Genomic DNA, 14,832 nt, shown 5'->3' with positions numbered 1-14,832 from the left:
GTGAACTTCAGACAGGGCAAGCTTGTTGGACCAAAGATCGGGAAAAAACAACCCAACAAATAAAGTTTGAATTGAAATTGGCCGTTTATTACAAAACGACAGTTTAGAATTATATATTGAAATACAAACATTTCAATAACATAAAATTGTATCCAGCATTCTTAGGTCCTAGGTGGGGATAAACCGCCCACCTAAAAAATGAATTTGAACAAAACACTATTGGAGGAAGCAGGGGAGGGAGGCGGGTTCAAATAAAATCATGCAACAAACTGACCTTGACCAGTGTCCATATTGGTTACTGCAGAGGCTGGAATGACTCTGCGTACAGTGTAATTAGGTTATATAGGCAAATTAGTGCGCGTGACCTATCACCTCCTTCACCCTGCGCCCTCCTTTTGTTTACAAACAGTACAATATAAAGTACATAGCCTAGGGACTATACTAACAAATGTAATCCCTTCAGCATGTATAAAATATATTAAAATTACATTTTAATTGTTAATTATACATGACCTCAGTGAACTTCAGACAGGGCAAGCTTGTTGGACCAAAGATCGGGAAAAAACAACCCAACAAATAAAGTTTGAATTGAAATTGGCCGTTTATTACAAAACGACAGTTTAGAATTATATATTGAAATACAAACATTTCAATAACATAAAATTGTATCCAGCATTCTTAGGTCCTGGGTGGGGATAAACCGCCACAATGGTATCTGACCATGTAAATACATGATCAGAAACCATACCCCACCCGAAGCCCTGTCTGAAATATATTGATGATGTTCCTAAAAAATACATTGAAACCAGTTTTGAGGTAAAACAAAATAGCATGAACAAATATAACTAAGTAATAAAAGGTAATCTTCAACAATTGTATATACAAGTTCAAGTTACAATGCAGATGGTTATTGAAGGATGATATAACCGGAATGAAGATCGTTTAGAAAATCCTCGCATTGATAACTTCTCGGTCAATCACACAACAGATGGAAAGTTCGTGAGAAATATGAAAATGAATTAAAGTTGCAACACAAAGTTCCATACGTAGATACATGTTCATACAATACGAATTTTGGGATTGATTGCTTAAAATGAGTCGGGAGTAAATTTCAAAGTCATCACAATTCACGGTCCAACTAATTTGTAGGTCCATATTTCACGGTGTCACTATCACATATTCACCTGAATGGTCCATTGATTAATTTCAAGTGCAAGTACACTCAAATCACGCACTGGTCGGTAACATAAGTGTCCATCATTATCAACCTAGTTATCAATGAAGATCAAGAGTGACATATGACATCCAGGCACACCGTCTTATAACATACAACATATGTAAAATAAAACAAAACAAAATAAGACCAAAGTTACACTTTAAGTGCCACCAACCTCGACCCTATGCCCAGATTGAGTGGAACTAGCAAGGAATCCGTGAATATATATGTATATTCCATGGTATTAAAGAAGACGTAAAAAATGTCAAATACAACTACAATAAAAGATAAATGAAAACATAAGATACTATTATATTTATCCTTGTATACATTTATAAGATTCAATAATCTCGACCCTATGCCCAGATTGATTGAACGGATAAATATATATAAGATCCAAAATTAAAATGGCAAAATAATTGTTATAAAATGTACAATGATACTGGTAACAAATAAACAGTATGGTAACAAGATGCACACTAACTAGGATTTAAGTCACCTCGACCCAATGCCCAGGTGATTTGAAATGTGAGTGATATCTTGAAAAGCCTGGGTAGCTTAACAAAATGTCTCCTATACAAGGACACCAATCATATACATGGGCAATGAAAAATTGATCTGTTTTACAAGATATGGGGAAAATGGGTGAGGTTGTTAACTGATCACCAAACAAACCATTAACTCTACGGTGTGGTGACATCGAAAAGGGTAGGAAGCCGTATATAACGTTTAAAAGCCATAGACTTCCACCTGCCCATCTGTTGGATTTCTTCGTCCGGAACCCCGGATGCAGCAGCTGTACTGGCAGCGCCGATACGGAAACTATGACTTGTGTACTGATTGGGTCGGAAACCTGCCCAAGCAAGAGAACTGCGGAGACAGGAACTAAAGTACTGGTAAGACACTGGGACATTACTAGGAAAGGTAAACAATGGACCCGGATAAGTGCCCCGCAACTGGACAAATTGAAACAATGCCGTGACTGGGCAAGTGGTACTACTCTGTTGCTTTGCATGAATAGCAAGTACAACAGGGCGTATATTGTAATTGCCTTTGAAAGACCTGAAAGTTAATTCTAACTTTGTCGGCCGTCCACTAGTTTGAATGATCTGAATATCCTGAAATTGCAGGACATGTGACTTAACAGTGTTCATAGCCATCTCTCCTACCCTCAAGAAAGCATGAAATGCTAATAAATACATAGCACGTAACATACAAACCTGATAGTGAGATACGGCAGTATGTGGTAAAGACTCAACTAATTTACTTAGGATGATGGGAGTAATAGGTAGTCTAGTATCAGGGCGATAAGATCCCCGCTGTATGGCAGAGAGCATCTTTTTCACTACAAAGGACTGTGTAGGGTCTGGATGACCCGCCAACCTATTGATGTAACCAATAGCAGCTGTGTATGTGGAGACAGTTGATGACGCCATACCTTGATGATTTAAGTGTGCAATAAAGTATATCAAGGTGCCCACTGTTGTAGGTAAACATGATTGAAGGTAAGAAGTTTTAAGTACAAATTGTTCCAGTGATTGAAAGGCACGTTTGTACAACGCTTGGGTCTGAGGAGCTATGGCCTGCATCAAGAGTGTCTGTACATGGCTTGTTAGATGGTTAACAGGTTGTCCGGGATAGAAGTCGGATCCCTGTCCATGTGTGGAGCCAATAGCCGAAATCTGTCTACCTGTAAACGAGACAGATGATCTGCCAAAACATTACGTTTACCTTGTATATGTTCAGCACAAAACATAAAATTTAATCGAAGAGATGTTAATACTAGTTTCCTAACTAACTTCATGACCGTAGGTTCTTTGCTTGTGTGCGTGTTAAGCACTGCCACTACAGCTGAATTATCACAGTGGAAGAGAATGCATTTATTATTAAGGGCATTGCCCCATAGCTGTACAGCCAATACTATTGGAAAAAGTTCTTTAATGGTAATATGGTATTTGTTGAAAACATGGGGCCATTCCCCAAAAAACCATTGTGTTCCCAACACAGCACCAAAACCTAAACCGCTTGCATCAGTGTAAAAATGCAAATGGGTGGAGGACTCCCATATATCAGGAAGAAATAAAGTCACCCCATTGTAGGACTGAATGAAATGTTGCCAGGCTTTAATGTCAGCCTTTGCCTCACTTGTCAAACGAATATGATGATAATGTTTGGTCAGACCTTTTGTCAGATCAATCAATCTGCGCAAGAAAGGACGGCCAGGGGCAACCACACTACATGCAAAATTTAGTAACCCAATCAGTGATTGCAATTCTCGTAATGTTACTTTTTTCTTCCGAATGAATGATGCTAAAAGATTGCCTATTTTATCTAGTTTCTCTCTAGGTAATCTAGCTTCCATTTTTACACTATCGAGCTCTATGCCGAGAAATGTTAAGGTAGTACAGGGTTGTACAGTTTTACTGTGCTTAATTGGGACCCCCGTGATTTTACATAGATGTAAAAAATTATTCAAATCTGTTTGACATTTGTCAGAGTTGTTTGGGGCGACAAAAAGGAAATCATCTAAAATGTGTGCCACCCCCACACCTTGTAGTTTGTGTTGTACAATCCATTGTAAAGATGTGCTGAATTCCTCAAACAAGCGACATGAGATAGAGCAACCCATAGGCAGGACTTTATCATAATAAAAATTTTGGCCAATTTTCATCCCTAAAAGACTATAATCGTGAGGGTGGATTGGTAAAATCCTGAAAGCATTTTCAATATCGGTTTTAGCCATAAGGGCACCTTTACCGAAATATTTGATAAGACCAATAGCATCAGACACAGTCTGATACTTCACATAAGTGTCTTCTGAAGCTATACCATCATTGATAGAGCTACCCTCTGGATAGGAAAGGTGATGGATTAGACGAAACTCATGAGGTTCCTTTTTTGGAACAAGTCCTAAGGGGGAAATTTGTAAATCTGAAAAAGGTGGATTCGCAAATGGACCTGCGATTCTACCAGCTGAAATTTCTTTAGTCATTTTCTCATTTAGAATGTTAGCATTGTCTAAAGCTGATTTCAAATTTTTCGAATCTCTGAATGCCCTTGTTCCCTTGTATTGTAATTTAAATCCAAATTTAAATCCATTTTCCAAAAATTCTATTTTAGAAGAATCATAACCATGTAAATATTTGCATAATACGGCATAGTTGACAGGAGTAGGCAAAGTAGGAGGATTAAATGCACCCTCATCATTGTGAATTTTTTGGTCTGTTTGGGTTGGGTTTAGCTCCACCCCCTTGGGAGTCGGAGTTTTTCTTACATTGTTGATGGCTATGCTGCCCTCCACATTTTGAGCAGACATGGGTATTAGCAAATTTGCATTGGTTTCCTCTTGAGCAGGACCCTGATTTGAGAAAATCCCAACATTTCCCCTTTGGGTACTTGTTGGGTTTGTTGCCCTGAAAGGGCTGCTGGGTACTTGCCTTGGATCTCAAACCAATACTCAATGCTTGCATGTAGAGCTCATTATTCAGCTCATCCCAAGCCATAGCAGGATTAAGCTGCTGCCATTTACGAAAGTTACTGTCATAAAACATTGCGGCAGCAAATCCCGACCGTCTCGCAAGAGTTTGTATGGTGTCAGCATACTTCATGAGGCTGACGGTTTTGGTTGGATGGGCCAGAATGTAGACAGACACATAAATGTGAAATGCCTGCACCCACTGATCAACCGATTTAATTTGAAAAGATTTGTGTTGTGGGATCACGGCCAAATTATCCCCTTGGACCTGAATTTTAAATTGATCAGGGTTTGGGGAATGTGACAGCAAGCTGCCAAAGTCCACAAACTCATGAGCCATAATTTTTGCTCTAATTTTATCATCTAAATGCACATCGAGTGGTCGGGATATGCTGTTGTAAGTATTGGTTAAAGTATGAACATTACCTGTAAGGTTATTAACAACATTTGAAACGGGTGCCTGGATGTCAAAAGGCTGATTGAAAGTTTGAGGCATTACAACTGTCTGTGAGGTGGACGGCACTGGAGGCACAGACTGTGGTGATGAGATAAAAGTTGTTGAGGGACCCTGGGTAGTCACCGATGGCTGTAGGATTGGTTGTTTATTCAGCTGAGGTTGTTGATGCAGTTGTAGCTGTGGGGTGAGTTGAGGCTGTTGGGTTGGTTGAGGAACCTGCAGTTGTTGGGCGAGTTGAGGCTGATGGGGGAGCCCTACCGTAGACTGGGCCGGTGTTGACTGGGACCCATTTTGGAAGGTGATGCCCTTCTGCATCATCTGCCGAAGAATTTCCGCCGCCAGACCTTCTGTTGACGGGAATGCTGTAGAGGCCATAACCTCTGTTGCCGCCTGGGACTCAGGATTTGGCGTTGAAGCAATGGTTTGGTCATTATTTTCAGCAGGTGTCCGAGTTGCTCGCCTGTTTACCAAATTATTATTGATTGCAGCTCGCCTTCTTGATCTGCGTATAGGTCTCGTGGCGTCTGTAAAATATAAATTTGTGGGACAAGCACAAGTAAAAACAGAATACATATAAACGAACAGCACAGATTTTACAGCCTTAGTGAAAGATGAACGGCAACAAGTGTTACCCTCAGTATCACGCACTAAGCAGACACAATAACATGAAAATATGTCAATTATAAAACCAATGAAATTATATATGGAATATTATTTCTGTATATTAACAATGCGCATTATGTAAGGGAAGTAACCATGATTAAAACCCAGGCGCAAGAGACATATAATAAAAATTGGTGTTAAACTGGTTAAAACCCTTGGACACCAGAAATATACATGTTGTTAAACCGGGTACACACCCTGCACAACAGAATATCAAATTGTTGTTAAACCGGGTACACACCCTGCACAACAGAATATCAAATTGTTGTTAAATTGGGTACACACCCTGCACAACAGAAATATCAAATTGTTGTTAAACCGGGTACACACCCTGCACAACAGAAATATCAAATTGTTGTTAAACCGGGTAAAAACCCTGCACAACAGAATATCAAATTGTTGTTAAACCGGGTACACACCCTGCACAACAGAAATATCAAATTGTTGTTAAACCGGGTAAAAACCCTGCACAACAGAATATCAAATTGTTGTTAAACCGGGTACACACCCTGCACAACAGAAATATCAAATTGTTGTTAAACCGGGTAAAACCCTGCACAACAGAAATATCAAATTGTTGTTAAACCGGGTAAAAACCCTGCACAACAGAAATATCAAATTGTTGTTAAACCGTGTAAAAACCCTGCACAACAAAAATATCAATTTGCTGTTAAACCGGGTACACACCCTGCACAACAGAAATAACAGATTGTTGTTAAACCGGGTATGAACCCTGCACAACAGAAATTAATAAAGTATTGTTAAATCGGGTATGAACCCTGCACAATACATACATACCTTGATAAAATGTTGTTATAGCAAACAGCAACAATTGTATAAAATATTGAACAACAATGTTGTGCAATAACTTAGAAATATACAATTATGACGAAGCAGCTACTACTTGAATTAGTTCATATAGATCTATAAGAAACAAATAACAACAGTAGGCCCCTCCGTGAGCCGAAGTTGTCAAGCCATGGGACGCTGTCTAATTATCTAATTAATATCAGATTTAGTATAGGCCTAATCAAACAATCACTCAGTTAATTTATCATGCAAAATTCAGACCGCAACGCGAACTGTGGTAACTATAGCTGGCTTAGGAATATAATTGAAGAGAATAACGTACCATCACGTAATCGTTTCTGGGAACACGTGCTCGCTAAGTAAAACGACACATTTAGAAATGAGTTGATAAACAAGATAGGCGGATGTACTACGGAAAGCTATAGAGTTGGGCGGATGTAAACAAACTCCGCGCAGCCGCAATGACTACCAAGCTCGTGGTGTGAATGAATAGAGTTGGGCGGATGTAAACAAAGTCTGCGCAGTCGCAACGTGTGTTCATAGTACTACTAACCTTATACGGAGCGGTCACGTGGCTTCGCGGCCTCCCTGTTTGCCGACGTAAGTCCCCAAAGGACTGCCCCACGCACTGAGTACTTGTATTTACGTAACCCTTTGTCCGAAAGATGTACTCCATCTTTGCACAAACAATCAAATGCAGCGTCCTTCAGACCTTTATGTCGCCAGTAAAAACAACCTTCAATGGATCCACACATTGACTTTACGACATCATTAACACTATCTACGCTATGATTGTAATCCTGCACAGTGATATGTCGAGTTTTCCCGCGATAGAAAAGTTGCATAATCCCAACCTGTTGCACAGAGAATCCTTCGCGTAGCCACTGAGCTATGGAAATCAAGTCTCTCGCTAAGCGATCTCGAACATTTTCAAAGTCTCTCGAGTCAATATCGTTGCCTCCAATCTGGAGTAAAACTATCTTAGGCTTAATTGTCGATATGGCATCAGACATACATGAATAGATATCTCTCAATCGACCTCCACCTTTACCATAACAATGAACACTTATCGAGTCGTTGTCAAACCCCAAATTTGACCATTCACCCGTTAAATCATCACGTAACCGACGTATAAAACTGTGACCGATTATCATAACGTTCATTACATCACGGTCATCCATAATCACAAACGGGAAAGTCAAATAAAATCATGCAACAAACTGACCTTGACCAGTGTCCATATTGGTTACTGCAGAGGCTGGAATGACTCTGCGTACAGTGTAATTAGGTTATATAGGCAAATTAGTGCGCGTGACCTATCACCTCCTTCACCCTGCGCCCTCCTTTTGTTTACAAACAGTACAATATAAAGTACATAGCCTAGGGACTATACTAACAAATGTAATCCCTTCAGCATGTATAAAATATATTAAAATTACATTTTAATTGTTAATTATCTTCATATGGAAAGATGTTTTGTTATGTTTCTCTATTTCTGTCTTACAAATATTTCAATAAATGATAATATTCAAACTACATATATGGAAATATGTATGTTAAACTTAAGAAAATGAATAAAAAGATTATTTTTACCTCGAGTAATGTAAATGGAGGAGTTGATTCCAATGGTAGAACAGGGACTGCCATCTTCATGTGCCATTCATCTGTATCAGTCTTTGAAGATCAATGAAATGCATTTTAGATATATATTATGCAATGTTACAATAAATCTGGCATAATTCATAGTTGTAACCTTTGCAACAGTTAATGAGTATTGACTTTTTATTTATAGAATTACCTGATATACATTTCTTAAAAAGCAAATTAAAAAAAAATGTTTTCCTTCATATTCTCTGCTATGATGCTGTGGTTAGAAATAATCACCATTAAGGAATTAAGCTTACAGACAGACAGTGATTACTGTAATAATTGAAATAATAATAAACTTTATTTATTGAGGATGGATTTACATGTTAAGCCAAAGGCCTATCTACCACATGGTCCTCAAATACATGATACGCTTTACTCCACTGGTGTTGGTTTGAGATTTTGCCTACAAAATGTACCATCACTTTGCAATGGCTACTGACAAGCTATATTATTTGTATTGCACACATGCAACACATGTAAAGATTATAAATGTTAATGCAGCTGTTTTTACCTGACATGACTGTCCGTCTTTGAAAGCATCATTACCTGTTGTAAAAGATGTAAAATGTTTATAACGATTATTGTAAGGGGAAACGGTATTATCATATATGAAGGAATATTATGATATGTAAAAAATACTTTTGTCAACTAAGCATTATTTTGAGCATTGTGACACAGGAATATTAATACTTTATTTGAATTATTATCACTATCTTTTTATAATATAAGTAGTAAAAGGATATATGAAAATATGATTTTTGGTGTGACAGTGTCTTTTTACCTTGAAATTGTTTCCTTTTCTTTGTTCCAACCTAGAGAGAAATCATTGAAGTATTAACGGAAACGTATTGATTTTAGTCTACAATGATATCTCAATGACAGGCAACGAAGCCAAAAAACATCAAAGATGAAGTTATGTTGCCAGGCTGTGTTCACATTTTCAAAATGTAAAAGTTACATTAGATATCAGCACATAAATTATTCATAGTCTTCATTCACTCATTCATCATCATCATCATCATCATAGTACATATATTCACTCAATTTACAACATCATTCATTAATCACCATATCCCAAAGTAGCAAATTATATTTGATTACCATTATCACACTCAGTAAACAGCATCACAATAGTTACAGATTAAATGATTGTTGATGTTTTTATGAAAAGCCCCTAATTCAAAATTGGAAAATACTTTTAAACACATTCTTAATGAAAAGCCTTCAAATTGCGAAGTTTCGGGTTGAAATAAATAGCTTATATTTGAGATAAGTAGTAGTACCTGACACTCTCTACAAATGAAATGTGGCGGTTCCTGCTTTTCATCAAAACCAAGACAACATGGATGATACCAGTCTTCGCAGCATTCACACTGCCAGTATGTTCTGAAAGATAAATTTAGATATTTAGAGAAATATTGTCAGCAAACAGTTTCTAACATAATATGTTTGACTTATTCGACTACCCGGTATCATGGTATTCAATCCACATAATAATGATACCGTTATTACATAAATATATATCATTAATTGCATGGAAATTGTATATGATTGGAAATCCAAAACATATTTCCGGTTTATTTATTGTAATTGATATTTCATCACGTGACGTGATGAAATTGAGACATCTATATACTTCATTATCATATTAATTGCTGAATTAGAAAGTCGTATAGGTGCCATTATATATTGCCTCATGCATGTTCATGTCGTCACTAGGATAATGGGAGGAAAATCTTTCCCCATCCCACACTTTGTTACTTGTGGTATATTTACCTGCCATCATTTTTTTCTTTTGCAGACACAAAATGTGTAAGCATTCTTCTTTACCTTTGGGTAAACATATGAGACGCGTTTCCTCTGTCAAATATAAGACATATTGTCTTTCGTAATGATAGAAGTAATTGACATGTACATATATAAATAATGTGGTGAAGCAATATTTCTAGAGAACTATTGTAATATCATATGTACATTGGTCGTTTGAACATGGAAAGAATTTTAACACTACAATTTTGAATTTTTTCATAATGCTGTTACGTAAGTATTTGAACATTTGGTGAGTTAAATATCCAGTTTATTATAGAGATATTTATGTTAAGAACTGTAAACGAAATTAAAGTATCAATGAAAGGAAAGGTAAGTAAAAAAACATTAAGGCCAGGTAAATTCTAACTGTAAGTACAACATGCATGTGAAGACACATACCTCTGTCTTGGTTTTTCCTGGTCTCATGCGACACTGTAACAAAAGAAACTTTCATATGGAATTATAGTGTTACAGTGGTGTAAATCAAAACTTTATTTGTTTTAAATTGTAGGTGTTAAATAATTCGTCTTATTTCTTGTTTCCATGAAATGAATATAAGTTTATAGCATCATTATATATGAACTTCTTTAGATTTCAGTAAAGGAGATAAATTAAGCACAGAAAAGTCATCGATTAGAAATACTTTCATCCTACGCACTTGTTTCTTTAACGGCTGGCGATTTGTCATTGACCGTTGCATTGTATGGAGTTTCCTGTTGTTTCTCTGAAAAAAAGTCAACATCATTGAATTGCACCACAATTAAGTCATTAAATTTGCAAGCAATATGTTCTGACATGCTGTTCCCAATAACTACACAAATCGCATTATTGTTGATGCTTTTCCAACTTTTTAAAATCACATGGAAATGGACAATACACTAAATATTAGGTTTCATAACCATTGCGATTATGTGGCCGTGAGTCCATGAATAGATTTCAGTAAAGGAGATAAATTAAGCACAGAAAAGTTTTGTCAAGCAGACAAACAGTCTTCCTACGCACTGGTTTAAATTCAATGTTTCAATATATATTTCAAAACATTCTTCATCGATTAGAAATACTTTCATCCTACGCACCTGTTTCTTTAACGGCTGGTGATTTGTCATTGACCGTTGCATTGTATGGAGTTTCCTGTTGTTTCTCTGAAAAAAAGTCAACATCATTGAATTGCACCACAATTAAGTCATTAAATTTGCAAGCAATATATTCTGACATGCTGTTCCCAATAACTACACAAATCGCATTATTGTTGATGCTTTCCCAATTTTTTTTAAATCGCATGGAAATGGACAATACACTAAATATTAGGTTTCATAACCATTGCGATTGCGTGGTCGCGAGTCCATGATCTGTAAGCTATATTGTTTAAGCTATCTGGTTATCGATGATAAACGAAGATTAATAAATCTACATGACAACATCAATTTCTAACACACAAATCTTGACAGGAATGTGTCCGTGTGTGACCGCATTACTCACCATAACCACATGTCATGATTCGCATGGCTATCCTTTTCCTTTCTTGCTGGATGTCATTTTTGGTCCATGATAGTTCCAAACTCTCCTTTTTAAGGAAGTTTTCAGCAAACTGAATGTATATGCATAATTTATGGTTTACTGTCAAGATATGATATAAGTCTGATGTCAAACTCCATGCTGCTTGGTAGAGTGCATGTTTTAAATAGATAATGTGATATAACCATATAAATAATGTATTAAGACATTAATGACCATTGGCTTTCGATGACAAATTGTTCGCAAGTGGATGAATTTGCCGAAATTAAATGAAAGCAACATAATCACATAACTACATTCCCTTGTCACTTTTATTATGTTAACAAACCAAATCATATGGAAGACACCTAAAACATATGGCAAGCCGTTTTGGTTTCTACCTATTATATACAGACATCTTTTTTCAAAATAAAGATATTATTTCTAACACGGAAATGAAACCTAAATAGAGATATCTTTAATTAAATACAGATATCTATATTTCAAAAGGTATAAAATACAAACACCTTGCCATAAAAACATAAAAATTATGATGTTACTGATGTTGACATGGTAACGTCAAATAATATTGCCATCAATATGACTGTTAAAAATATACTGTCAACGATAAACGGGTTTCCTTTTATAACTTAACAAGAGGCCCAAAGGGCCTTAACGGTCATCTGACTACCTTGACAATAGTAAAATTAATTATATATGGTGTCACTTTGTCAGGATCATGTCAGGATCATTTTCAATTTCTTTCAACAAATTTTATTTCAAACAAAAGGCCCAAGGGCCTTTAAATATAGGAAATTAATTAGATATAGTGTCATGGTAGTCATCTAACAATACTTTGTCCGGACCATGTCAGGATCATTTCATGCAAGTTTCAGCCAAATCCCTTCGGTAGACTTGAGAAGAAGTTCAAAATGTGTTTTCAAGATGGCGGCTGTGACGGCCATCTTGGATTTCGGATTGACCCGAAAAATAACAACACTTTGTCGGGACCATGTCAGGATCATTTCATGCAAGTTTCAGCCAAATCCCACTGGAAGAACTTGAGAAGAAGTTCAAAATGTGTTTTCAAAATGGCGGCTGTGGCGGCCATCTTGGATTTCGGATTCGACCCGAAAAATAACAACACTTTGTCGGGACCATGTCAGGATCATTTCATGCAAGTTTCAGCCAAATCGCACCGGTAGAACTTGAGAAGAAGTTCAAAGTATGTTTTTCAAGATGGCGGCTGTGGCCATTCGTTGCGACTTTCGATCTTGGATTTCGGATCGACCCGAAAAATACAACACTTTGTCGGGACCATGTCAGGATCATTTCATGCAAGTTTCAGCCAAATCGCACCAGTAGAACTTGAGAAGAAGTTCAAAATGTGTTTTCAAAATGGCGGCTGTGGCGGCCATCTTGGATTTCGGATCGACCCGAAAAATAACAACACTTTGTCGGGACCATGTCAGCATCATTTCATGCAAGTTTCAGCCAAATCGCACCAGTAGAACTTGAGAAGAATTTCAAAATGTGTTTTCAAAATGGCGGCTGTGGCGGCCATCTTGGATTTCGGATCGACCCGAAAAATAACAACACTTTGTCGGGACCATGTCAGGATCATTTCATGCAAGTTTCAGCCAAATCGCACCAGTAGAACTTGAGAAGAAGTTCAAAATGTGTTTTCAAAATGGCGGCTGTGGTGGCCATCTTGGATTTCGGATCGACCCGAAAAATAACAACACTTTGTCGGGACCATGTCAGGATCATTTCATGCAAGTTTCAGCCAAATCGCACCGGTAGAACTTGAGAAGAAGTTCAAAATGTGTTTTCAAAATGGTGGCTGTGGCGGCCATCTTGGATTTCGGATTGACCCGAAAAATAACAACACTTTGTCGGGACCATCTCAGGATCATTTCAGGTAAGTTTCAGCTCAATCCCACTGGTCAAACTTGAGAAGAAGTTCAAAATGTGAAAAGTTAACGCACGGCGGACGGTGGACGGCGGACGGCGCACGGCGGACGACGACGGACGAAACATGATGACTATAGGTCATCCTGACCCTTCGGGTCAGATGACATAAAAAAGGATTATGCAGAAACCCCCGAAATAAGTACACGAATAAATTAAATGTTATTTTCAGTATCAGTGTTTGCTCGTTGTTATTTCTATGCATGTAGGAAAAGTTTTGATAATATTTAACTTTACCTTCAAAACGTATACGCCACAGGATACACTGTCAAACTGTTTTGAATGGGGTACAATTTGAACATCCCAAACATATGACCTGCCAACACCTTGTCCGGCTATGAAACCACTGAAACATTAGGGATATGAAATATATGCAACTGCATATTTGTTAACAATATTTACAACATTGTTTCATTCCCAAATAAATAATGTTAATTTCCTTGTTGTTACATGCTTTAATTTTCTTGCAAATAATTAATGTACATGTGATTTTTGATAGCATCGATGTCGTTGTTATGGAGCAAAATTTTGGCTCATCGCCTGTGCGCAGTTACGGAGATATAATTTCCCAGTTTGAAAATATAGGGGTATATGAGAGGAAATAGAGTCTAAACTGTTGACAATATGAATGATACATATCTATTGATAACATGTTTTCTCGATCTTATTAGTTGATTACTTTTGAAAAAGATGAAATGAAATAATAATTATGAATATTCTTTTATATTTACAATTGCCATTGTTTCTGTATTGATAAACTAAGTTGGAGCAAATATGTTTATTTCCCAATAACTTGAGTGCACCCAATTCGGTGCGAATGAATACCTGAAACATTTGGCGGACTTTCTTTGACATTCCACAAAATCACGTGTCAATGTTAACAAATAACACATGCACGAGGCAAACGGAGGCATACAATTCAACAATTTTTTTAATCTGTTATTGCTATTTGACATGAATAAAATAACTGAAATATAAGAACTATTATATATATACAACAAATAGTAGCAATGAAGTATGCATTAGTCATTAAAGACTTATATCCAATTTTATCTGTAAGACCTTAAATGAAGGTAGGGTAATTTGCATTGGAAAGGGCGGATGAAGCTGTCAGTCAACGGCACGCTTTTTTGAATGGCCGTTGTGCAATGTGAAACATGACGGCAGTATAATTTTGACGGCGAATAGCACACGGTAAATAATGGAATCTGGTGTTCTCAATGGTTAAATGAAAATATTGTAAATATAAATATTAACCTCTTATTTTGTTTAGTTTACGCAATTTAC

The 14,832-nt window shown here is 37.0% G+C and overlaps 2 protein-coding genes across 2 annotated transcripts; both read right to left on the bottom strand.

The window, feature by feature from the left end:
* Positions 1-65: 65 nt before the first annotated feature.
* On the bottom strand, positions 66-8,074 carry LOC138311528 (uncharacterized). The gene is made up of 3 exons (XM_069252843.1): positions 7,847-8,074; positions 5,118-5,672; positions 66-2,906 (listed from the first exon to the last, which is right to left on the bottom strand). The coding sequence occupies exons 1-3, from the start codon at positions 7,860-7,862 to the stop codon at positions 1,900-1,902; spliced, it is 1,578 nt and encodes a 525-aa protein (XP_069108944.1). The 5' UTR covers positions 7,863-8,074; the 3' UTR covers positions 66-1,899.
* On the bottom strand, positions 7,176-7,849 carry LOC138311529 (uncharacterized). The gene has a single exon (XM_069252844.1). It carries the CDS (start codon positions 7,800-7,802, stop codon positions 7,176-7,178), a length of 627 nt encoding a protein of 208 aa, XP_069108945.1. The 5' UTR covers positions 7,803-7,849.
* Positions 8,075-14,832: the final 6,758 nt, after the last annotated feature.

Source organism: Argopecten irradians, unplaced genomic scaffold, assembly GCF_041381155.1.
Source record: "Argopecten irradians isolate NY unplaced genomic scaffold, Ai_NY scaffold_0043, whole genome shotgun sequence".
Classification (NCBI taxonomy): Eukaryota; Metazoa; Mollusca; class Bivalvia; order Pectinida; family Pectinidae; genus Argopecten; species Argopecten irradians.
This window is presented reverse-complemented; position numbering and strand designations above follow the sequence as displayed.